Source organism: Ambystoma mexicanum, chromosome 11, assembly GCF_040938575.1.
Source record: "Ambystoma mexicanum isolate Mex_15411 chromosome 11, UKY_AmexF1_1, whole genome shotgun sequence".
NCBI lineage: Eukaryota > Metazoa > Chordata > Amphibia > Caudata > Ambystomatidae > Ambystoma > Ambystoma mexicanum.
Genome location: NC_090934.1, coordinates 554,547,457 through 554,574,623, shown reverse-complemented (window position 1 = coordinate 554,574,623; position 27,167 = coordinate 554,547,457). Strand labels below are relative to the sequence as shown.

The window sequence follows — 27,167 nt, the reverse complement described above, 5'->3', positions numbered from 1 at the left end:
GTAGTATACAGTTGTACAAATCTACTAAAGAAGAGGGGTCTATGTTAGGGTTAGGGTGACTAATAATCTGTTGTAACAAGTGGAGTAGTTTCTCAACTGTTATATTACGGTTGTTCCTAGTACATGTAGAAGGTGCTAGTTGATTGCAATGGTTAGTTCGGTTGCTGTGTTGTATGGTGAATGAGATGATGAGGTGGTTGGACCAGGCTGAGGAAGTGGTAGAGAGGATATTGTTGCAATTGAGAATTGAGATCCAGTCTATCGTTCTCCCTTTGTTATGGGTAGGCTTAGTAGTGCGATGTGCGAAGCCTAATCCTGATATGGTATTAGCAAGGGCTAACGCACTGTCGTCTTTAGAGTCACGGAGGCCTAGATTGAGGTCACCCTGCAGCATGATTTGTGATCCAGGTTTGGTGTTTGCAGAAGGAGTAGTGGGATATCTTCCTCAATGGTAGATTGTGGTCGGCCAGCAATATCCAGTGCGTGCGCTGTCGGGGATCTCGCGTTTATGAGCGCTCCCTTAATGAGAGGGGTAGTACTATCCAAATAACCTTTCGTTGAGGTAGTGTTTTCTCGCAAGGTAGGATCATTTGCTTTGCTGTTGACAAGATTTGTTATATTTATTCTTGTATTCTTCATGTTAGTTTAACCTTTATGGTTAACTGTGGATAGGTTATCCTGAATCTAGAGCCTATTCTTGAATTCCTGATTTTGGTTGGGCAGGGTTGGTTGGGAGTAGGTCTTGTGGCGTAGAGCTTGATCCATTGGGTCGGTGTGTGAGGGTGAGTTATTTAGGGCTGTCAAGGCAGTAGGGTTAAGTTTAGTTACCTCTTGGTGGAAGGACGGTAGACGTTTAATTGGGTTTGATAATATCGGAAGGGGACATCGATGAAGAGATGCTAGGAGTACTAGGCGAAGTGTAATGGGCGGTAGTTGGTACCTGGATATCAACATATGCAGTGGTGACTCGTGCATAGGATGCTGTTGTGGGCATTGGCATTGGGGTAAATGCAATTAGAATGCACATGATAGTGAAAGTGAGCATGTACGTGTACGTAAGTGATTTATGTGAAGATCAGTAGTGAGCAAGGAGTATATAGCATTCATTTTACACAACACTACCTGTGTCCTAAAGCAAAGTGAAAAGCATGTTCATGATTCAAGATGCTGTAAAAACACTGTAACCTTAATGCAGGCAAGTGAACAAAACACAAATACCCATTTACATTACTCAAAGTCTTATCTTGATAGAATCATTAACAGAGGAGAGTGTTAAAAAAATTAAACCGACCAGGACTCATCCCAGTTGCTTCTTTCAAGGAACTTTGTTGATTACTAAAGTAAAGGGTGGATTTGCAAGCTGCTGTTAGCCAGGCTGTCACCAGTGAGCTCCATTATTCATGGGGCTGCTGCCATAAACAGCCTGTGTAAGTGGTACGCAAGGAAGTATTAAAAGGGCCGCAAAGACAATATTTCTGTGCGTAAAAAGGCCTCATACACACCTTATCTGGAGGGCTGCATGCACCTATACATCCCAAGCACAGGAAGTACCTGAGATTTGCTATTTGTAGCTCTCGCTTTCAGTTTCGAGTACTGCCTTTCGGGCTGTCCTCCACCCTGAGGGTTTTCACCAAGTTGATGATAATAAAAAAAATAATAATAATAATTTGGCATTTATATAGCGCTACGAACCCTCAGGTATCTGAGCGCTGCTTATTATTACCCACGGTGTGTGGTGCTCATTTATCGACCTCGGAAGGATGAAACGCTGAGTTTGGCGCTGCCGGGATTCGAACCTGCGTTCGCAGGCTCTGCACTGATGTCAAAGCGAGCGCTCTACTCGCTGTGCCACTTGACCGGCTAATGATGGTGGTGGTGGCAGCGAATCTAAGGAGGGGAGGGATCCACATCTACCCCTACCTGGACGATTGGTTGATCAGAGCCTGTTCTCCCAAATAGGCTTTGGAACATCTCAGCTGCACCTGCCACTCTCTCCACAAATCTGATGGCGGCGCGGCAATGGGAGAGCTGGGGACTTACTATTTGGGAAGTCACAAGTAACACCTTCCCAAAAGCTGCAAGTCATTGAAGCGGTCCTGGATTCTTCCTACGGAAAGGTTTCGCCCCTCGAGTTGATGGCTCAACACCTAATGCAGATGTTGAAAAAAGCTCCAGAATGGCAAACATTTTCCGGCTTTCGATTTTATTTATTTATTTATTTTGTAATTTTTTTTTTTTTTTTTTGTAGGTTCCTGGGATTCATGGCATCCTGCATTTTCCTTGTGCCCGAAGCCTGCCTAAAGGATGCGGTTCCTCCAGTGCGTCCTCAGATCCCAATGGTCACAATTCTCAGGCAGGAGATGGACCTTCTTCAGGTCCCGAGCAAGGTTGCTCTGGATCTACTGTGTTGATTGATCCTGCAAGGAGAATGTGATGGGAGAATCCTTTTTGCAACCCTGGCTAGAGATAACAGTAGTCACAGATTCTTCCATCATCGGTTGCAGAAACGTTCTCACGATCAGTAGCCTTTGGTCCCCATTGGAATCCAAACACATAGACCTTTTAGAGCTGAGAGCGGTCAGACTGGTGCTAATGGCCTTTTTGCCTTCCATACAGGGGAAGAATGTCCCGATAATGACAGACAACGCAGTGGCCATGCACTAACTAAACAAAGGAGGAGGTGTAGGGTCACTACCACTGTGTATGAGGCAATGCAGCTCAGTTGTGGGCTCTTCAACACAGAATCTCTCCATCAGCTGTTCATCTAGCCCAGAGAAGAGAACATGATGCGGACGCTCTGAGCAGCAGAGCACAATTTCCCACGAGTGGGAGTTGCTCAGGAAGTACTTCTAGAGATCGCCACCCTTTGGGAGAACCCCTCAAGTGGATCTTGTCACATCCAGTGTCAACAGGAAATGCAACCTCTTCTGCTCCTGGGAATATCCACAACAAATAGCCCGGGCGCGCATTTGTGGTGGACTGGAATTTTCCACATGTGTATGCATTCCCTCCAGTCCACGTCATTCCTAATGTCATCAGGAGGTTGAGGACATTCGAAAAGTCCATGATCCTAATTGCTCCAGATTGGGTCAGGAGAATGTGGTACCCGAAACGTATAGACATGTCCATCTGCCCTCCATTTCGTCTTCCCCAGAGAGCGGACCTACTCTCCCAAGACGGAAGCTGTCTTCTTCACCCAGAAATCGGAACTCTGAACCTTCACGCCTGGTTCTAAGAGGTTAAGATGCAAAGATTAGGACAGCCCTGAAGACCTCATGGAGGTGTTGCTTTCAGCCAGAAGGCCAGTAGCAAAAGCAATATACAGCTGCTGATGGCATACATTTTGCAGCTGGTGTAAGACCAACTATATTTCACTTGCAATACTCCTATGGTTCTTTCTTTTCTGCTACACCTGAACCATTATGGGCTGCAGGTGTCCACTGGCAAGGGTTATCTGGCGCCATTGTCCATCCTCAAATGCACTCCAGAGCAAGGCTCTTATTTTAAGATGCCTATTGTTATACAGTTTCTTAAGGTGCTGACAAAACCTCTTTCCACAGTCCCTTTCATAGTTCAGGCTTGGGATCTAAATTTGGTGTTAATGTTTTTGATGGGTGGCTCCATTTCAGCCTCACCATTCCAGACCACTCGGATTGTTCATTTCAAAGACTGTTTTCCTGGTGGCGATCACCCCTGCTCGCAGAGTGAGTGACCTACAGGCATTATCATGCAAACCTCCTTTTCATCACATTTTCCAGAGAGAAGGTTGTTTTGAGGGTTCGTCCCTCCCACCTCCAAACTCCACCTGACACAATAAATTACCTTGCCTACATTTTATCCACCACCTCATCCTTCCAAGGAGAAAGACCGGTTACATAGACTGGATCCTAAAAGGGATTTAAGCTTTTACATTACCAGGCTGGTAAAGGTTAGACATGACAATCAGCTTTTTGTCTGTTATACCAGACACAGATTGGGTCAGGCTGTGACTAAGCAGTCCTTGGATCATCCTGTGTTATTTCAGAATGTGACTGGGAAGAATGTCTGTGAAAATGAAAGGGTATTCTAACAGAGCTGTTCTTCGATACACACCTTCTGAAAACATGAATGCCTTGATTCTTTGTCGGATCAGAACACTAGGTTTGGAAAAGCCATTTTGCAAAATTCAAATCTCCCACCTCCGTTTACGAAAACTGCTATGAGAGTCTATCAAAGATGAGGAATCCGTGGGAGGATGCAATCCATTAGAAGAACAAATGACTTACTCCTGGTAATGTTCTTTCTACTGGAAGTTCATCCCACAGATTCCTTTTTGCCCTCCCAGCCTACCCTGCAGACTGTGGGGGGAATTTTATTACATTGATTATTTCTCTCTTTCAACAACTATGTGGGTTATGTATCCTAAATCAGCTATGCAAGAAGAGGGGGGAACAAAAACTAGAACTGAGGCAACGGGCGCATTGCGTGGTATTTATGCCAACGTTGACGTCCATCTGATTGTGTGGATGGAAGCTGCCGAGGGACTTCGATTCCATGGCACCCTCTGCTAATGAAAAAGTTTTCCAAGCTGCAAGCAGGATATTGGTATATCAAAGATGAGGAATCTGTGGGATGAACATCCAGTAGAAAGAACATTACCTGGGGTAAGTAATTTGTTCTTCTCCTGCTTGGTAAAATCCAGAGCTCAGTTCTTACCCTTTTTGCTGGGTACCACAAGGCCTTGCCGTCTCTTAGGATTTTAGAGCTTTCACCCTTTGCTAAGTGTCAAAGTCCTCCCTTTCTTTGCTTTAGAGGGGTGGACACAAGGGATATTCCGGAACTGGGACTTCCTGGGTCTCCAGAGACCTTTAGATACCTAGGAGTACATATCATGCACACCTCTGAGGGCATGTACGACCGAAACGCAGCAGGTGTGGTAAAATGTTTGAGATGCTCCATGGCATTTTGGTCCAAGCTCTCGCTATCGCTAATGGGTGGGATTGCCATAACGAAAATGATAATATTACCAAGAATTCTGTATTTCTTCAATAATGTCCACCACTACATCAGGCCCCCATAATGTCCACCACTACATCAGGCCCCCATTTTTTCACCTACTTGAGTTACTGCTCAGATTTCTTTGGGGACCGTCCCGCCGCAGGCTGGCACTGGCAACTCTGTGTTTACCCTATAAAGAGGCAGGGGTGCAACTCGCGGACTTTGAGAGGTACTACTTGGCAGCGCAACTCAGTTTTGTCGCAAAGTGGCTTTCAGATGAAGCTACGACCAAATCCGTGTTGCTGCAGCAATTGGTGGCTCTGCTTACCTTAAAGAAATATTGTGTTTGCCGCTGAGCTGCATAAGTACCACCCCCTTACGGGTGATGCTGGGCAGGCAGGTATGGCGCAGGACCCAGACATTGTTGAAACTAGAGTACCCTTACTCACCAGAGATCTTGTTTGCAGTAGATACATGCAAGTACAAGGACGATCTGATGGCGGCGAGGCAATGAGAGAGCTGGGGACTTACTATTTGGGGGGACATGTACGACAATGGTGAATTTAAAGAAATCGGGACCTTAATTGATGAGACTGGGCTACCCAGCGGCCAATTCCTGCAGTACTTGCGAGTGAGGGAGCCGGCTAAATGGAAACAGAAGGAATGGCCTGGGCAGCCAGTGGCAACCCCAATGCTGACTCGGATGTACACGTTAGATGATGCATGGAAACCGGTATCCAGGCTGTAAAGTAACTTGGTAGACAGACCCAACCCTCGGAGTTCTACACTAAAAACACGCTGGGAGGCGGATATTGGGGAGGACATAGGGGAGAAGGAATGGGAACGCATATTGGGTTACCCTAGGGAGGTGTCCGGGAACCTTTTGCTTTAGACTGATTCAATTGAATGTACTATACTGCACCTACATGACCACTAGTACGGTGACTAGATTCAGCAGCGGTACACAACCATCATGTCCTTGGTGCAGTAGTGTAGGGGCGGACTTGATACACATGTTGTGTGACAGTACAGGGGTTCTGGGTACGCATTGAGCAGACATGCAGAAGTGTTGCGGTTACTAGATATGCCTGGAACCCAAGTGTGCTGGTTGGGGTCGTATCCAAGAAATAGTAAGTACAAGCATGTAATTAAATTCATGGACATTGCATGTATACTAGCTAAGAGATGCATTGCTATGTCGTGGAAGTCACCCAGGGGCCCGCAGTACACACGCTGGTATAAGGAGTTTGGGCTGAGACGGAAACCAAAGTGTGGGCAGTAAATGGCACGGATGTGAGCACCAGTGCAACCTACGCGTCATGGAAACTGTTGATCTGGGACATGTTCCACCCCTCAGACGACAAGCCTCTGTGAGAATTGTGTCATATGCTCCATAGTAACAACACACTACTTGTACAGGGGGGGGGTGGCCCAATGGGACACTTGCAAGGTGGTAATCGGTGAGGCGTCCATGTGCACCACAACATATGAAGTGAATACACTGACTGCTGGGCAATCCTGCACATCTATTCTGAGTGGGGGTAATGCATGTTTGTCACCAAGTTCAATGCGGGAGGACAGCTTTGGTATCGTTATTGTGTTAAGGTTGTCTTAAAGACCTGTACTTACTATGCGTGTAAACATACGAAGTTGGCGACGATGGAATCGCCCGAATAAAGCAAAAGTGTATATGTATAAATGATAATAAAAAGACTTTAAAATAAATTAAAAGTCCTCCCCTTCTTCATGGTCTTCTCTCCGTTACTTACTCCCTCTTCTAGGGCCATGGGGCTTGCCCCCTCTTTTACACATTCCCTCTCCTGGGATCAAAATCATGCACACTCTGTTGCTCTTTTCATTGTAGCATACCCCTCTTATGGGCTTGCGGGGCTCTCTGCTTCTGTTGCACATCCCCCTCTTCTGGGGAACTAAAGTACTCTTATTTTCATCCCCCTTCTCTTAGGCATTTATGATATGGCATTTACAACCTGCCTATACTCAAGTGTGTCAAGGCGCGACACGGCAAGGGAGGGGGAACAGTGGGAAGACAAAGACAATGGGCCAGGTGACATTGAGATCGCGCAAATGCAGCAGAGGGGGGAAAGGGAAAGTGTGGGGGGGAGAGAGGGCAGTGCAATACATAGGATCAACAGTAAAGAATAAATAAAATAAATAAACCGATGGGTAAAAGTGTGGCCAGCTTGTGGCAAGTGCAGGGATAAGTGCAGACATCAGGTGTCAAGAGCTGGTGGGGACTGTAGGGATACAGAAACAGCCCCCAAATTGCGGGGGGTTGCCTGGGGGGGGGGCGTGCAGGTGTGCAGCTGGTGGGGGCAGGGGAACTTGGCCCGAGATCAGAGGGTAGCCAGGTGACAAGTGCAGTTTCAGTCAGGAGTTAAGGGGCTGTTCTCCCCCTCAGTACAGCACACCCTCCTGGTTCACAAGGCTTTCCTTCCTTTCACTGGAGCGCACCCCTCTTCTGGGGTCTGAGGGCTCGCCTCTTCCTCACAGCAGCGTGCCCCTTTCTCCAGTTCAGGGGGGCTCTTTTTCCCCCCTCCCTGGAGCATACCCTCTCTGGGTTTCAACAGGCTCATCTCTCCATCACTAGAGCATATCCTTCTTCTGGTGCTCAAGGGGCCGTTTTCCCTCCATCTCACTGGAGTACACTCCTCTTCTAGGGTTCAAAGGGCTCTTCTACTCCACACTCGAGTAGGTCCATTTCTGGGCTCAAAGTGTTCCCCTTCTCTGGTGCTCGCCAGCTTTCTCAGCAACCTTTTCTCCTCGGCACACAACTCGGACACTCTGTAGATCTTCGCCTCAGTTTCAAAACCCTTACTGACCTCCTATTTGCTAAAGCAAACCTTTAAATATATTGGATACTTAGTTTCCCATTCCATGCAAGGGCCAGGAAGTATTTTTAAGGCTTGGCGTCATTTTGGAGTTATTTTCAGTTCTGTTCCAATGCAGGAGCTGATATTGGTCTACTGCTCTGCTCCTGCCCTGCCCTCTGGCTGTCCCCCGAACAGAAGTTCATTTTGTGGGTTTCTGGTTTTTGAAAGGTGATCACAATGGACAGTAAACTCTAGTAAGTTACCACCCGTGCAAAAACATTGTTTTTTCCTTTGAGGAGATGGAAGGAGGCATTTCTCTCCTGAAATTGCACAGCTGCAGAGGTGGGAGAAAACGGTTTTCCTTCACAGGCACTGCTGCTACTGATTGGAGGTGGGGTTGAGATAAGTTCGGTTTTTGCCTTGGAGGATCAACACCTGTTGACTGATGGGCTTCTCTGGAGGTGCTAGTGTTTCCCCATAGCCTACTTCTTTCTGAATCCTTTGAAGATATTCTGGGCTCTGCTCTGTGTTTTGGTTTATAAACCTGATGCATCTTGGGTGATGCTGTACTGCATGCCCAGTTCCTTTGGCACTTAGTAGATCCTAACTAGTTACTCTCTGTCGGGTTTGGGAATAGGCCCAGGCTGGTCCACCTAACATCATAGGCTTGATTTCGGGAGCCTCTCTGGTTGGGTCCTGGGGGGGGTGGGGAAATCCTGCAGGGTTATTCTGCAACAGCCCCAAACCTCTCTTGGGCATACATTTTTCAACTGGCTGTGGATAACTTTCAGCATGCTTTGAACGGGTCAGTTTGGGGTACGGTTCAGGGTCCTGTCAGTCTTTCTCTCTTTTGGACAGGATGTGATGTTGACCCTGTGACTGTCACAGCAGTGTGTTTTAAATTACCAGCACTAACCTTTTTTTTGCAATGCTGTGCGGATATGATTTTGGTAGCAGATTAATGTAGGGTTCCCTTCATTAATGACTATTGCTTTGTGTTTTGTTTAAATGTGATTTTTCTTTTCTTTTTTTTCATTTTAGAAACCGGATTCACTTACAACTGGGGCTGGCATACCTATTTGTGATAAACTGAACGTTTTGACTGTTGGACCCCGTGGCCCCCTTTTGGTTCAAGATGTGGCGTTCATTGATGAGATGGCCCACTTTGATCGGGAGAGGATCCCTGAAAGAGTCGTACATGCTAAAGGGGCAGGTAAGTTATCCACTTTATTGCATCATGGTCTTTTCTTGATCTTTTCAGTGTAATGGGCCTGCTTGTTCAAATTTCATATTGTTGTAGTTATTAGTAAAACATTTTTTATTCAGTTCATTTTTATTAACATTAACGTTGTAATACATCATTTTGCAATACATCATCAATATTGAAGAAGAAAACTGAGCAGCATAGGCCATATTTATCAACTAGGTGTCGGGTAGGGGTAGTACATTCAATTATGTTTTTGTTTAGGCATTTTGGTAGTTTGTAATTATTCTTTTTTCATTGTAAATATATCATAAGGCCCAGGATTCGAGGACTAACCAGATGGGTGTTTAGGCGGGGGCTTGGAGTGACTTTACAAACCAACTGAATTGTTTTACAAGATGCAAGTAATCAAACTACCATAACGCTGTGTGCTCTAAACAGCAAAAGCACGCAAGTCTTAATTCGGATGGCAGAACCACATATGTACAGCTTTGAGAGGCTATAAAATGGAATTTCCGGTCCAAGTTATTGCAGTTAATTACTGTCTATCTAGTGTTTGGTGGCGTACGTGTTGCTGATCTGGTAGAAAGCTCCGTTTAAGGTTTTTCTTTTCCAGCCACCGTGAGCATTGAAGCGGATTGCAGATGCCATGCAATATGACCTCAAGTAATTATTAAGTAAGTATAAAGGCTAGGATCTCCTGATTCTAGAGGGCAGGATTTTTTTCCAATTTTGGAGACTGCAGAGCAAACCTTTTTGAAAGGCAGGTAATCCAAGATTCGGAGGGCAGATGCAACAGATTTAATGAAAAGGGTCTTATTAGGAAGGGCTTACTTTAAAAGGTTATTGTGCTGCACCTACCTGTGAAAGCTCTGATCGGTAAAATATTAACAAAAGAACTGAATCCGCAAATAAATGATATGAGACCTTCACTCCGAAGCCGCCCAAGGTCTGAATAATCCATGGCTATATGGAACGTATTACGGACATGACTGAATTTGAAGCTGGTTTAAGGAATTGTGTGTAACAGGTTGTGACAATTCTGAGGATGGTGCCAATCTGTAAACACTGTTATCTTTTGAATAGCAGGATATGACACAAGCACCCTGATCGAAAATGTCAGCAATTATGAGCTACCCTTCACTGCTTAAGTTAATTCTGATAATGAAAACCAAGCCAGCACCTTTTTTTTCATTACCTCGGAATGCTCAAGTTTGATAACCACCTCGCACATCGCACTACTTTTGATATGCATTATCCTACCAATTACTTAAATATTTCATCCAACCCCAGTTAAATTAATTTTCGAACAGAATGCAAACATTTGTGTTTTACCCAAATATTAATGCTTTTTACACGAAAAGCGTGATCTGAAGGAGTCTCAATTAAGGTAAAGAGAAACGCCTCCTGGCATTTGAGTTGCCACAACTTGCTCTAGCTGAAGAGTGCTGTGGTTGTAGGGCATTCCCTTCTTTTATTATAAATTGTTTTATTCATTTCAACATACAGCGTCAAAGATCAGCATCAGTTGTTAGTAATGCATCATGTGTTAACATCCGTAAGTATTGAGAGGCTTGCCTGTATCTTCTGCGTTATCTGTGTCCTTTTAGACATACCTCTCACTGCAACAAGCAGCTTTGGGTAATTATAAACCACAAACAAAGAACAAAAAGCATAATTCATCTACACCCAGCAGTAATCCAGTCTCCCCACGCTTTAGAGTTGATGGATGAGGGGAAGAGGAGTCCAAGGACTAGTCTAAGGGCTAACCAGGTGGGTCCGGCACCATCTGCAATACATCAATAATGTGGGGGGGTAATGTAATACAGTATGTAGGGTTTTGCTTCATTGTGGTTTCTCAGGCATTGCTGTAGTTCATTTTTACTAGTACCTCCTCCCATTGTAGTTTCATGTCCTGCTCAGTGCGTTGTGTATCTATGTGTATTTTCCCGTAGTATGGTCCCCTCCCCCCTGCCCCATCGTTGTAAGTCTAGCACCCATAATGCAATGGCCGGGTATTTTTCAGATTTTGTCCGAACAGGTAGGTTATTAGCTAGGCTTACCAGCTTATTTAAGCACGTTTTACCCTCTGCTCCAGACCGGAGACCCACTAGGCAGCCACTCGCGTCTGAAGGCATCGTTGTTGGACTCTTCTAGTAATTTTCGTGTTCTCCAAAAGGGTCTGATATTTTGGCATTCCCAGAACATGTGTAGCAGGCCTGCATATTTGAAACCAGCATCTGGGGCAACAATGCGATGAGGCAGGGGCATTCCCGTATTTAATATGCTTAAAAGGCAAATGTTTAGACCAATGAGTTTCCATACCCAAAGACTGCAATGGTCCTATTGCTTAGAGTATTTCAAAATGATGGTACATTGCAGTCACAGGAGGGCATGAGTTGAATTTATTAATAGACGTCCACGTAGAACTGCTCCCAACTTCCACAGACTCTCACCCCACAATCCTATCTCTGTTATCAGGGTTTAACTGTTGCTAAATCTGCTCATCTACATGGAATGTTCTGATGGGTTGTCTGATATATATGTTATAAAGATGCCTGAAAGCAATTGTTGAAAAAAAATACAAATGTAGACCCGTCCATGATGTCCACTTGTAGGCCTATGTCGTAGTACGCTTTTTTTGGGAAACTGAGAAAACAGTAGCAGGGCATAGGCAACAATTTGTAGACATCAATGGGTTTTTCCACCAGCAGTAAGCTGGCTTTAAACACAGAAAGGCCATAAGGTCCGTTTTGGTAGATAAACTTGAAATGGACTCATTTGCCATATTGATAGTAATCTACTTGCAACATCTGACATAGTGGACCATGTTAAACTGCTTTAATGATTGGCAACACAGGCTTCCTTTGTACCGTACTAAGATGGTTGAAGTCCTACTTGTTTAATCAGGGCCAGGTGGCGGCACTTGGCCCTTTCAAATTTCCATTCATCAGAAGTCTAATTGACCTGTAGTGATCCCGATGGATCTGCCCTGCTCCCCACTTCTGTTAATTTGTGTGTTGCTCCACTGGCAGAACTCATTCATTGAGCCTTCACCTCTGTAATATGCAGATGATACTCCAATTATTGCTTGGATCGCAAAGCCGACTCTAAAATACTGGCAGCGTTGAAAGGCTGTTTAACAGCAGTTGATAGAATTGTTTGAAGTTAAATGGGAGTAACCCGATTTTGGTCAACGATTCTTCTAAAGTCTGGTTGGTTAGTTTCTGACATGTCGATTGGCTCATGTCTTACTCTGATTGAAGTAGTAACACATTTGGGAATCCTGATTGATTACATTCTATCTCTGTTGCTACACTCCAGCAGTAACCAGCTCCAGCTGTTTTCAACTTGAATTACTTTGCAAAATATTTACATTTTTCTCAAAGAATGCCAGTCATCGTGGTCCATGCCCAGGTATCCTCTAAGCTAGACTATGGAAATGTTATTTATTTAGGACTACTTGACCAAGCTATCGGTAAACTTCAGCAAATTCAGAATTTAGCCGGTCTTATGTCTGCCCCTGCTCGTGCTTCTGGTTCCCCTTCCGTGAAACCTAGGTCGAGATTGCCTGCAGCTGCTGTGTTAAAAAATCCTCACCTGATCAAGAACGTCACATGACCGGAACGCCTCGTTGGCTCACATATGGAAATAAGGCACAATAACCATATACCCAATGACACGTCAATCGTGAAATTCGATTTCCAAACAAGTCTGGTTTTGTTCAAGGTATCTCAGTTGGCCGACTGGGTCTCAACGCCTCACGACGTGTGTTCCCAGACACTGTGAGATGCGAGCGAGAGAGCGGGCAGCGCTCAAGCAGATATATATATACTTCTGATGTTTGTTAATCTGCTTAGAATCACATGCTGTGCATAGGTCCGACATCCAGTGGTCACTGCGGAGTATTGCATTTTGTTTTTCGTAGTCGAAAAGGGGACGTCGACAAGGCGTGTCTGTAACACTATCCCTATAGTGACGTGCGTTGTACCCACAATCCCTCACGCGTCGAGGTCCCTCAGATTGTTTTTTTCCGCCCAGTTTCTGGTCGCCTTTCGCGGAGCTCCTAGAGAGACATTGCTATACTTACCACGGACCTCGGTCCTTTTGTCATAACTTAATATACTGATAACGATCCCTCCCCCTCGACGTTAGCTGTGAAGCTGTTTCTCCGCCGAACTGATTTTCGACGGAGAGGAAGAGCGGAGGAGATCCTTCGGCGCTGCCGAACACGTGGCCTGGCCTCGACGGCCAACTTACAGTAGGGAGAGTGGGGGTTAGAACTTTGTCTCTTCTCTTTGAGAATGTCTTTCTTTCTCCCTTTTCTTTCCCTTGGGGTTGTTATCGCCAGCTATTATTGCCTCAGCTATGGAGAGGACACCATTTAAGTTTTGCCCACGCTGCAGGGGCAAATATACTTGGAAAGATAAGCACAAGCTCTGTAATCGTTGCTTACCCCTCGATCACATAGAGAACAGCTGCGCAGCCTGCAAGCTCTTAAAACCCAGGACTCTTAAAGAACGTAGGGTTAAGAGGTGGGCGGACTACGCGATGTCGAAGTCAGTTTCCTCACCCGCTGCCGCTGTTACTGAAAGTGACGAGGAGTGCGATAACTCGACGTCCGTTACGGAAGTCATGAACCCCCAGAAGGAGCGCTCCCGCTCCTCGTCCGTCCCCGGCCCCGACGGGCTCGGCTCACGCCCTGCTTATGGGGATGAACACCCCGGCGACAAGGACGCACACAAACCCCATAAGGCTAAACACACTACCCACGGCTCTTCTTCGTCGAGAACGAAGGATCCATCAGCGCCGAAGGGGACGCAGGGCACTCCGGCGTCTACCGCAGACCGTAAAGGTCACAATCCCCACCCGCAAACGCAGCCGCGACCAGCGATTGGGCTTCCATCTAACACGGGCGCTACCCCAAAAACATCCGACGCAACGCTCCATAGAGCGACCGTCGAGGTACAACGCGCAACGCACACAACGTCGACACCAGAGCCCTCGACGGACAAAATCGTGGCCGAGAGCCTAGCGAGAATTGTCGCCGAGGACAAACGTACGCGGACGACGAAACAAACGTCGAATACCGCGTCGAAAAAACACAAAAGTAGCCAGGAACTGCCCCTTTCTCCAAAGGACGCTTCCGAACTACCTGAAGGCTTTTCAGAAGGAGACGGGAACCTCTCGTCGACGTTGTGGGAGCGTTCGAAACGATTCGAAGGCGAAAACACTAATTTCCCCCCTCTAGACTATTCAGGGGTACCCCATGAGACCCTTGAAAGACTCCATTCTTGCATGGAGAAAATGGAAAGGTTTCTAGGAAACCAAGACCCACCCACTCACAAAAGACAAAGAGAATGGCCACAGGATGACCCTAGAGTCAAGATTCCTAGGCTGGTTGACCTCACTGAGGAGGAGCAATACCTCCAAGAAGATGAGGAGTATTTGGGTGGAGAAGAAGAGGTAGAACTTGAGGAAGAGGGGTTCGAAGAAGATCCTTACACCACTGCTACAGGGTTTGAAGAGGATACAGCTACCTCGCAGCCCTGGCATTCACCGTCAGTGCAGCCTTGGCAATCCCCATCAGTACATTCAGACCCTGATGCCTTTCTCCCTTCTCCTCTCAAGGATTCACATGGGAACTCCTCTCCCATAGATGACCAACCTTCCCTCAATGCACTATTGCGCAAGGCAGCAGCGCATTTTGAGATTGATACAGGGGAAACGCTTCCAGACATTGACTTTGTAGAAAAAGTCATCAAAGAAAAAGCCCCTGTTAGCCAATCTATTCCACTCCTGGCTTCTATTAAAAGAAGAATTTCTCCTTCCCTTACTAACCCAGCTTTAGTAAGAGGGGTCAACCCTAGAATAGAAAAGCTCTTCAGCCCTTCATCCTCTGACCCTTTATACATCAGAGGACACTCTATTCCGGACTCCCTTGTGGTTACCAACACAAGAAAAAGAGCAGGGGTGCCACTATCCACTAGTGAAGCACCTCCAGACAAAGAAGGCAAAAAACTCTACGCACTGGGGAAGAGAATCACGACCTCCGCCGCCTTCTCTACTAGAATTGCTAATAACAACTCACTTTTAGCTAGCTACGCAGATGCACAGTGGAACAAGCTGCGCAGCGAAGCAGAGGAAGCACCTGAACCTCTGCGTTCTCGCCTGCTAGCTATAATATCAGAGGGCACACTGGTAAACCAGGGCATCGTTAAAAACTCCCTAGATGCCGCTGAGACTGCTGGCCGCTCCCTAGTGCAGGGAATACTTCTCAAGCGCCACGTTTGGCTACGCAATTCAGGTTTTAAGCCCGAAACCCAAGCCTCCCTCATAAATAAACCCATTGAACAGACGCATCTGTTTGGGAAAGCAGTAGATGAGGCCCTAGAACATGCTAAAAAAGAGTTTGATACCATCAAGACTCTGGATCAAATTTCTAGGCCCCCTAACAGGCGAGGCTATGGTAATAAACGCTCCTTTCGTGGCCAAAGACAGCAGCAGAACCAACAACAACAATATTACTCTGGCTCCAACTGGCCCACTAACCAGGGTAACACCCAGTTCAGTCAAAGAGGCCAACGCCGTGGCAAAGGAAGAGGTCGTGGCTCCAGCCCCAGAGGTTCCACGCCCAATACCAGCAAATGACCCGAAAATTCGGGTCCCCTCCCATGCATCACCGGTCGGGGGCCGGCTAACATCGTTCCTTTCAGCATGGGAGGGAATCACGTCAGACCGTTGGGTATTATCCACCATAGCCCACGGATACTGCATCGAGTTCAACGGTTCCCTGAAGTACAAACCCCCACGGAACCGGCGCATGACACCGCAACACCTCTCCATTCTTCTTCAAGAGGTGGAAGAACTACTGAAGAAAGAAGCTATAGAGCCCGTCCCCCTATCACAGGTAACAGAAGGTATTTATTCAGTGTACTTCCTTGTACCCAAAAAGGACTTAACCATGCGCCCTGTATTAGATCTGCGCCCAGCGAACATATTTGTCAAACCCCAAAAGTTTCGTATGGTGACCTTACAGGAGGTAATCCCACTGTTATCACAAGGGGATTACATGACAACACTGGACATGAAAGATGCATACTTTCATATTTTAATGTTGACATCGCACAGAAAATACCTCAGGTTCAAAATAGAGGACAAACACTACCGGTTCAGAGTACTACCCTTCGGGATAGCATCTGCACCAAGGGTATTCACGAAAGTACTGGCAGTGGCAGCGGCCCACCTGCGCAGATTATCCATCCCGGTATACCCTTACCTCGACGACTGGCTCATAACAGGGGATTCTTACGAAACATGCTTCTCCAATACCCAAAAGACCGTAGACCTTTTGTCCCAACTGGGCTTCTCCATCAACGAAAAGAAGTCCAGCTTAGACCCCAGCCAAACCAAACAATTCCTAGGGGCTCTAATTCGAACAAAGGACGGCCTCGTATTCCCCTCCAACGAGAGGGTCCAAAACATGCTGTTTCAAATTCCCCGTTATGTAGCAGGCCGAGAGGTGACGGTACGCAAAGCAATGCGCTTGCTAGGGATGATGGCGTCATGTATTTATTTGGTACCTCACGCGCGCCTGCGCATGCGCCCAATGCAAGAGTGGCTCTACAGCCAGTGGTGTCAGGCCAGCGGACAATGGGACGATCTAGTGGTGGTCTCGCAGGCCTTGGTTCTCTCGCTACGGTGGTGGACAAAAGAAAACCTGTTATTAGGGAAAACTTTTGCCACACCCGCAGTGGAAGCCACTCTAACCACAGACGCATCCCTTACAGGATGGGGGGCTCACCTATCCCATCAGACGGCACACGGAGTGTGGACTCCGAGTTTAGCATCCAAGCATATAAACCTGCTGGAACTACTAGCGGTGTTCAAAGCACTGAAAGCCTTTCAGGAACACTTACAAGGAAAGACAGTGATGGTCCTCACAGACAGCACCACAGCCATGTACTACCTCAACAAGCAAGGGGTCACTCACTCTCCAGGACTGTCCAAGCTGTCCCAGAATATATGGAAGTGGGCTCTCAAACACAACATGTTCCTACTATCGCAACATGTACCAGGGGAACTCAATCTGCTAGCAGACAAACTCAGCAGAGACTTCCCCCCTGCCCGAAGAGTACGAATGGCAATTGCACGAAGACATCGTCTTAGACGTCTTCACGGAATGGGGATTCCCGGAAATAGACCTGTTCGCAACCCTGGAGAACTCACAATGCCAAAGTTACGCCTCCAGGTACCCCCAGAACCAGTCCAAGGGGAACGGTCTGTCGATTCAATGGTCAGGGAAATTTGTTTACGCCTTTCCCCCGACTCCCCTTCTCAACAAAGTGGTGCACAAGATGCACCAGGAGCAGGTTACCATGATACTAGTGGCCCCAATGTGGGCCCGGCAGCCATGGTTCGCTCACTTGATGGAGATGTCCCTATCTCCCCCAATGAAACTTCCCTGCCCGTACAACATGCTGTCACAAGACAAGGGCAGGACACTGCATCCATGCCCTCAGACCATGAATTTAGCAGCCTGGCTCCTGAGATCATAGAATTTGGACATTTACAACTCCCACAGAGATGTATGGACATCCTCAGGGAAGCCAGAAAACCTAATACTCGACACTGCTATTCTAGCAAATGGAAAAGATTCGTTATCTGGTGTAGAGGTACTAGCATCAACCCAGTTGACTGCTCTCCTACTGACATTATTCTATACTTGACCCATTTACTGGATTCAGGTTTAGTGTTCAATTCCATTAAAGTCCACCTAGCGGCACTTTCTGCATACACCACTTCCCAACTTAAAGTGTCGTGGTGGAAGATACCAGTTATCAAAGCCTTCATGGAGGGGGTAAAGAGGATACACCCTCAGATAGCTAACCCAGCTCCCGGATGGGACTTAAATGTGGTACTTTCCAGACTCATGGGCCCTCCCTTCGAACCCATGCACAAGGCAACTCTTAAAGATATCACCCTTAAGACTGCTTTCCTAATAGCTATCACCTCCATTAGGAGAGTAAGTGAACTACAGGCTCTTTCTGTACTAGACCCCTTCGTAACAGTTCACAAAGATAAGGTGGTTCTACGCACACACCCAAGGTTTGCACCTAAATTCATCTCGAAATTTCATGTAAACCAAACTATAGAACTACCAACGTTCTTTCAAAACCCTTCCAGCTCGGGAGAAAAAAGTCTGCATACACTAGATGTACGCAGAGCTGTCATGTTCTACATGGAAAGAACCAGACCACTGAGAAAGACTAATCAGTTCTTTGTCTCGGTGGCAGCAGGAAGAGAAGGAGATGCGGTCTCAAAATCCACTATATCTAGATGGATTGTTCAATGCATCACTCTCTGTTACACTCTTGCTAAGAGAGAACTACCCTTCAAGCCAAGAGCACATTCCACTCGAGGCACTGGGGCTTCCATAGCATTCATTGCAAATGTTCCCCTTGAGTCCATCTGCAAAGCGGCTACCTGGAGTTCTGTGCACACCTTTACAAAACACTACTGTCTAGACGCACACTCTAGATCTGACTCCCAGGTGGGACAGGCAGTATTAAGACATCTTTTCTCTACTGTTCCTTCTCATAACCCACCGCCAACTCCAGGTACTGCTCGCTAGTCTATGCACAGCATGTGATTCTAAGCAGATTAACAAACATCAGAAGACAATGCATTACTTACCGTAAAAGCATTTCTGATGGTTGTATCTGCTTAGATTCACATGCGCCCACCCTTCCTCCCCGCTCGGATGGAAGGAACATAGACTTCCTTTTATATCTCTCTTTTCTGTACTCACTCACGTCTATAAGGCTCCCTCAGGGCAGAAAAATACAAACAGAGGGACCTCGACGCGTGAGGGATTGTGGGTACAACGCACGTCACTATAGGGATAGTGTTACAGACACGCCTTGTCGACGTCCCCTTTTCGACTACGAAAAACAAAATGCAATACTCCGCAGTGACCACTGGATGTCGGACCTATGCACAGCATGTGAATCTAAGCAGATACAACCATCAGAAATGCTTTTACGGTAAGTAATGCATTGTCATAATGCATCATCATTTGTTAATGCGGTACGTCCCGCCCTTATACATGTCATTCAGGCTAGGGTTTGGTAATTGACAGTTTATGACACATCTACATTCAGTCTAAACATTAGTTATTGTAGCAAAGGCTGCAGAGACAATTTTCTGTTATGAGAAACATGGAGCGGTGGGACAAGAAGGATATCTTGTTCTCAGCAGAGAAACATTCCATACAACGTTATCTGTTTGCCGCTGCTCATGAGCTAAGGGTCAGACAGTTCTGAGGCAGAAATACCATTCTTTGTGAAGGAGCACCGCTAGTTGCATATAATTCATGTTTAACTGCCTTTTACAACAGCTCTTGCAAGACAAACCGGCACCTGGGCTACTGATTAGGCGCGGCTCCTGCACAGCTTCAAGGCCTCTGTGAGAGGGAATGTATTTCTGCATGGCTCTACATTCCTGCCTACGTTAGTATTTCAGAGTTCAAGCTGTGGCCTCGCACCGTGTGTGTCTAAAGCATGCAAAGCGTTTTACTAAAAGAAAAACAAAATGGCTGATATTTACAAAATGGACTCCCTATGGTCACATTTAGGAATCTTGGTTTGTGAAGGTTGTCACATGATGCGATTCGCTTATGGCCAACATACTATTCATATCATTGAGGCTATGTGAGTCCCTTTTTAGTAGCACAAGTTACATCCTTGTTTAACATGCACTGTTTCTGCTTGGTATTCCTTGTAGGCTTGCAATTTGCCTGCTTTACTCCCCTGCCAGGACTTCTCTTGTCCCAACAACCTGGTGTATTCTTGCCAGGACTTCACTTATCTTGCAGTCTCCCTTTATCCCCAAGTAGCGTATACCTTTCTTGTTAGCGTGGTATATCTACTTGGCAAACAATCTTCATATTACTTTACTTTCAGTAATTTCACAATGGTCAAACTCTTCTACCTTTTCGGTTCATGAACATTCTTCTTGTAATTTCACTTTCTGTAACTTCACAATGTTCTATTTCACTTTGGCACATCCACTGAAATGCCCTTTGGTCCCTACTCTACTCTGCTCTACCAAACATATGATTCCTTTCTCTTGAGGGTTTCTTGGGGTCCCGACCCTCTTATAGTGAGTTGCCACCCTTCCATCGCTCCTGTCCACCCCTGGATCCCAAGCTATATAGAAATCGCGTGACAATATAATGTGTCCCTTAGCAAATCTTTCCAGCGTATTCATCATTTTCTGGATAAATCCATCCTGGCCTGAGCTGGGTGCATATATGGTGGCTTGCGTATATAATTCCCCCTTCCCCTGTGGAGTAACCGCCACATATCTCCCATTTGGTGTCTTTTTCCCAGTCCTCAATGGTAATGTCTAAATTATTCCGCACAGCTATCAACACCCCTCCTTTTTTTTTTTTTATTCCCATGTTAGATTTGAAGATTTGGTAATACCCCTGTATTCTTATTTTGCGTTTGTCGCTAGCTTGCACATGTGTTTCCTGTAGAGTCAGTAGGTCTGGTTTTTCCCTTTGAAGAAATCTTTCTAACTTCTTCCTTTTTAGGGGTGAGTTCATCCCATTAATGTTCAGTGACATAATTCCTAAATTATTGGTCTTAGCCATCTACTGAGCAGAGTGCAAGTCTATCTCCACATTCAGTGGATTCTTGATTGGGGCCCCCTCTCCCCCCCTCGCTGGGTGGGCTCAACCGGCCTTTAGCCCCTCCCGATTCACCCTCACAGGGCTTGAGCCCAAGACACAACCCAGCCCCGATAAGTGCAGGTGCACCCAAGCCCATATTTTGATCCCAAATCCCTCCCTCACTCCCGAAACCTATATACTAAAACACTTGCCCTCCCCAGGCTCACATTCTTCATAGCTGTATGTTCTTATCACCTAACTTCAAAGTCCCTGGAGCCCCTTCTTGTCCCCCGGTATACCTTTCCTCTTGGTGTTTCTCTTCTTCACTGCAGTCCACTCCCATCCCTTCTTTCTGTTCTGCGTTTCCTTTGTCGGCACGCTGGTCCCTGCTTCTTTTTCCTCTATGATATGATATGATATGATATATGATATGATATGGCATTTGTAACGCGCCTATACACAAGTGTTTCAAGGCGCGACGAGGCAGGGAGGGGGGAACAGGGGGAGGACAGACAACGATCCTACTAGGCCAGGTGTCATTCAGACCGCGCAAGTGCAGGGGTAGGGGGAAGGGAAAAGTGCAGTACAAGGTAAGTAGAATAGAAATAAATAGATAAATAAATAAATAGGGCCAGCTGGTGGCAAGTGCAAGGTAAGTGCAGACAAGTGCTGGGAAGGGGGGGCCTCTAGGGATACAGAGAACAGTCCCGCAGTGCAGGGGTTGCCAGGGAGGCAGTGCAAGTGGAGAGTGGCTGGGCCCAGGACCGAGGTCGGTGAGAGTGGCCAAGTTTCAGATTCAGTGCAGAATTTAGTGAGGAATTGGCAGGGGAGAGGGAGAGAGAAAGCAGAAGCAAAGAGGAAGGTTTTGAGGTGCTTCCGGAACCGGAGATGGTTCTCAAGTTTCAGGGAGGCAGGAAGGCTGTTCCAGAGGGAGGCTCCTGCCGCGGAGAGAGATCTACCCCCAGCACGTTGCTTCGAGAAGCGGCTGACCCTGAGGGAGTTGGAGACGGATGAGCGAAGGGCTCGGGAAGGAAGATATTTAGGAAGAGAGAGTTGCAGGTATTTAGGCCCCAGGCCCCAGAAGGCCTTGTGGACAATGCAGAGGGTTTTGAACTTAATCCTCGCAGCCACTGGGAGCCAGTGTAGAGATTTCAGTCCTGGAGAGATACGGTCCCTGGGCTTGAGGCCAAGGACAAGTCTCGCAGTTCTGTTCTGGATGAGTTGCAGAGGGCGGAGAGTGGAGGCAGGCAGATTAAGATAGAGACTGTTACAGTAGTCCAGCTCGAGAGAACCAGGGCTCGGGAGACAGTGAGCTTCTGGGGGAAGGAGAGGAAGGGAAGAATACCTCTAAGGAGGTGCAGCTGGTAGTGTGACTTCTTAGAGACGTCAGATATATGAGGAGAGAAGGAGAGTGTGGAGTCAAAGATGACCCTGAGGTTTGTTGCCTTGCAGGTAGGAGCAGGAAGAGGCCCAAGAGAGGCTGGCCAGAGAGCTGCAGGGAAGGAGGGAGTGGGTGAGCCGATGAGTAGAATCTCAGTCTTACTAGCATTAAGGCGGAGGTCGTTGGCAGCACACCATTCCTGGATAGCAGACAGACAGTCGGAGATGAGGGCAGGAGCGGAGGAGGCCGAGGGTAGCCTGAAAATGAGCTGGGTATCGTCCGCATAGAACTGAAAGTTGGGGCAGAGGGCGGCGATGCGGTGGGCAAGAAGTGCCAGATACTGGTTGAAAAGCCAGGGAGAGAGATTAGATCCCTGGGGAACACCACAGGTGGAGAAAAAGATGTCAGAGAGGAAGGACCCAAGTTGGACCTGGGAGGGTCGATTGGAAAGGAAAGAGGTCAGCCACGCCAGAGCCTGACCAGTGATACCCAGGTTATCGCGGAGACGGTTGAGCAGGATGGCATGGTTGACAGTGTCGAAGGCAGAAGAGAGATCGAGCAGAATGAGAACACACTCAGTGTTGGAGTCGAGGTTCAAGAGCAGGTCATCACGGATGTTCAGGAGAGCAGTTTCCGTGCTTCTGGCCGCTCTGAAGCCGGATTGGTGGTCATGAAGACTACCAACAGCTTCAGCATGGAGGTTAAGCTGGGAGATGGCCAGTTTTTCCAGGAGCTTGCCCAGGAAGGGAGTGATGGAGATTGGGCGATAGTTAGCCGGGCAGGAGGGGTCGGCAGAGGGTTTCTTAAGAAGAGGGTGCACAAGGGAGTGCTTGAGGGGGGATGGGGAAGACTCCAGAGGCGAAGGAGAGGTTGCAAAAGTCAGCCAGGGCAGGAGCCAGGGAGTCGATGTGGTCCTTGATAGTTTTGGAGGAACAGGGGTGAACCTGTTTAGACGAGACTTTCATAGATCGGATTTGTCTGGAAACTTCGTCAGCAGAGAAAAGGGGAAAGGCAGAGAAGGATGGAGGAGGGGTGGCTGCAGAAGGGCCGGAGGAAGAGCAGGGAAGCGAGGGAGGGAGGTGATAGGAGGAGAGTGAGGACAGGATGTCCTGAGTTTTAGAGATGAAGTGAGAGGCCAGTGCAGTACAGAGGGCCCGGGAGGGGACAGGAGAGGTAGAGACTGCAGCAGGGGTGGCAAGCTCCTTGCAGATTTTAAAGAGTTCGGCCGAATTGTTAGATGCCGCAGAGATGCCGGCTTGGATAAGGGCTCTCTTCTTGGTGAGAACGGAGAGACGGTACTGCCTTTGGAGCAGGCGGCAGGCCAGTTTGTCAGAGGATGAACAAGAAGCACGCCATTTCCTCTCTGCCACCCTGCACTTGCGTTTTAGGGTGACGAGATCCGAATCATACCAGGAGTTACATTTGGCTTTGGGCTTCAGGCGGATTCTCATGACAGGGGCAAGGATATCAAGAGTATCAGAAATAGCAGAGTGGAGCAAGGAGAGGGCTGTGTCAGGGTGGGAGTCAGCCGAAGGGGGAGGGGGGGGAGAAGGTGGCAGCGAAAGCCTCAACTGACACGCGCTTCATGGGTCGGATGACCGAGAAGGTGGGTGGCAATGATGAGGGTGGCTTGGCCTGTGGGGTAGGGAGGGTGAGGTGGGAGGATAGGAGAAAGTGATCACTCCAGGAGAAAGGAGTGGAGAGAGGGACTGAGAGGGGAAGGTCAGAAGAGATCAGAGCATCAAGAGTGGGCCCTGGAGAATGAGTAGGCCCAGATGGGAGAATAGAGAGTGAGAGAGAGTCGCAGAGGTCACGAAAGAGTCCAGTGGGGGGACAGGAGGCATCTAGGTGGATGTTGAAGTCACCAAGAAGGAGGAGTTGAGTGGTAGTGGACAGGAGTGAGGAGGAGAGGTCAGCCCACTCGGAGAGGAAGGAGGAAATTTGACCAGGTGGCCGATAGATAGTAGCCACGGTAAGGGAATGGCTAGGAGAGAGAGAGAGTCGGCAGACAAGACATTCAAAAGAGGAATAGGTCTGCGTAGGAGTGACAGTGGCAGGAATCCACTCAGGGAAGATAAGGGCAACACCCCCCCCCCCTGCACGGTTGGGCCTGGGCACGGAGAGGATCTTGTAACCGTCAGGTAGGAGTGTGTCAAAGCTGGTGACAGAGCTGGCTGTGAACCATGTCTCAGTGAGACCGAGGACGTCAAGGTCCAGTTCCTCAAGAAGGTGACCGATATCAGAGGAATGCTTGATGGCAGAGCGAGAGTTAAGAGTGGCAATGTGGAGAAGGTTGCCATCCTTGAAGGACTTCCGGGGAGGGGTACAGATCAGAGGTACGCCCTGCGGAGGTGTAGAAGAAGGAGGTGAAGAAGGAGCAAGAGAGGGAGCAGGGAGGGAGGGTAGAGGCAAGGTAGCCGAGGACAGAGGAGGGGGGACAGCAGGAGAGGAGAGGAAGTTGATGAGGCGAGGGAAGCGTCTATCAAAGAGGTGAAGGTTGGCCTGAGGGCCTTGGACCAAGACGGTCCCATTAGCGTAGACATTAATGATGGCCTTAGAAGAGTGGAAGGGGGCCAAGAGGACATCCCAGCGGGTGCCACCATTAATGGGAGAAGAGGAAAAAGGAGAGAGCACAGAGACCATATGAAGGGGCCATAGGTCAGGCGAAGGCACAAAAAAGAGGATGTCGGTGAGAGTTTCCTTAGAGCAGGCACTAGTGTAGGTGTCAGCGATAGGGAGGCCTGGGTTGGAGACCAGGATGTCCTTTTTAAACTTTTTCCTACCGGATTTAGTGAGGAGAGCAGGATAGTCCATAGAGAAGCAGTTAGAGAAGATAGGCGAGATAGAGAGCACCATAAAGTAGGAGGGAGTGGGGGGGGAGACAGACGATGTGAGAGCCTGCAGACAGGAAGAGAGCGGCAAGCACAAGTTTACCACATTTAAGAACAGCAACAGTAATGCGTTTTAGGTACACAGTGGAGAGTCCACCTAAGTTTGAGAATCCTGCGAGGGGAGAAAAACCCTAGTTTACCACATTTAAGAACAGCAACAGTAATGCGTTTTAGGTACACCGTGGAGAGTCCACCTAAGTTTGAGGATCCTGCGAGGGGAGAAAAACCCAAGTTTACCGCAACTGTGGAACACAGTGAAGTGAAGACACCCTGCGAGTGCAGTGGCCAGGCGTAGGTGGGGTGGGCAGGGAGAAGGTGGTGAAGGCAAATTGAACTTGCGTCTTGCGTCCCCTGCGGACACCTGCAGACACACAGGGAGCCGCAACTGTAGGAGTCGCCCTTGGCCTTGGGGCCCTTAGCCACAGGGGGCTGCCGGGCAGAGGGCTGCCCAGAAGGAGGTGGTTATAGGAAGAGGGAGGAGAGGGAGGAGAGGAAGGGGAGGGGGGGTGTGGGCGGGCAGGGAGGCGGGAGGGAGAGGAGAACCAGGAAGTGGGAGGGGAGGGGAGAGCAGGAACAACAACGCGCTCTGAGCGCAGATGTAATTTCACCATTTTATTTTTAAAAGAGCACACAATGTACTCACGGATGCCCGCTAGGGTCGGGCAGGGCTTCACAGGGCCTGCAATTCCCTCGGGGCTCCCGGCGACCGCTCTCCCAGGCTCAGCTGAACAAGGAAGCGAGCAGGGGGGAGTGGGCGTCGAGTAGCCAAGAAGGGAGGCGGCCAGGCAGCCAATCAGAGGGGGGGGTGGGCGGTCAGGGAGGCGGGAGGGAGAGGAGAACCAGGAAGTGGGAGGGGAGGGGAGGGGAGAGCAGGCACAACAACGCGCTCTGAGCGCAGATGTAATTTCACCATTTTTTTTTTTAAAGAGCACACAATGTACTCACGGATGCCCGCTAGGGTCGGGCAGGGCTTCACAGGGCCTGCAATTCCCTCGGGGCTCCCGGCGACCGCTCTCCCAGGCTCAGCTGAACAAGGAAGCTAACAGGGGGAGTGGGCGTCGAGTAGCCAAGAAGGGAGGCAGCCAGGCAGCCAATCAGAGGGGGGGGGCGGTCAGGGAGGCGGGAGGGAGAGGAGAACCAGGAAGTGGGAGGGGAGGGGAGAGCAGGCACAACAACGCGCTCTGAGCGCAGATGTAATTTCACAATTCTTTTTTTAAAAGAGCACACAATGTACTCACGGATGCCCGCTAGGGTCGGGCAGGGCTTCACAGGGCCTGCAATTCCCTCAGGGCTCCCGGCGACTCACACCTTTGTTGCAGGATGAAATCCCCGTTGCCTGCCATCCCATTCGAATACCAGGCTGAGAGGAAATGTCCAACAGTATCGGATATCATATCCGCGAAGAAAGCTCACCACTGGGCCAACTTTTTTTCCTCTTGATCAAAGTTATCTGGGACAAGTCGTGGAAAAGTTGTAGGTTTGATCCATTATATGGTAACTGTTTCACTTTCCTAGCTGCCCCAACATTCTTTTCTTCATGAAGGTCCACCAACATATCTTTCGGTCTTGTGCCCGGTTCTTTCCTCAATGAACCCATCCTATGGACACGATCCAGTTTCAGTTAGGCTTCGCCATCCAGTTCTGCCACGTCAGTGAATATTTGCAAGATTGCAGCCTTGAGATCTTTGTCCTGTACTTCCTCGGACAGGCCCTTAACCCTTCTCCTGGACTGGTTTTCAAGGTCTTCAGGTGTAGCTCCAAGTTATGTGTTAGCTGCGCTAGGTATTCTAACAGTTCATCCGTTTTCTGTGCATCATTTGCAACTTCTTGGAGCGCTGTCTCATTCATATCCACTCTTTCCTCTAATTTCTTCACATCTCCTTTTATCTCGTGCAATGTTGATGCCTCCTCACGCATCTTATCCAGCTGTGCCTGAACTGTCCCAGCAATTTGATTTCCCCCCCTCCCCAAAGTCCTGAAAGTATTGTTTAAGAATGATTTGTGTGGGGCGTGGCTAGCCAGGGATGCCAGCCGATGCGTCCCTGAGGAGCTCCTGATCCTGGGTCCCGTTTCCACCCAGTTTTCACCACCATGCGGCAACCAAAAGCCCTGCTGTTGTGGGTGACGGACCCCCTAATGTGAGGGGTACAGCGGATGGCGGTTGATGAGGTGGGTAGTATGGACTATCCATTGGAACCCTCGCCTC

At 48.2% G+C, this 27,167-nt stretch overlaps 1 protein-coding gene across 1 annotated transcript in view; it reads left to right on the top strand.

Moving 5' to 3' along the window:
- LOC138503559 (catalase-like) overlaps nt 1-27,167 on the top strand; it is a 515,936-nt gene that overhangs the window by 27,158 nt on the left and 461,611 nt on the right. Inside the window, exon 2 of the mRNA XM_069623379.1 lies at nt 8,850-9,021. Coding sequence (XP_069479480.1) covers nt 8,850-9,021 — 172 coding nt within the window. The remainder of the gene's footprint in view (nt 1-8,849; nt 9,022-27,167) is intronic.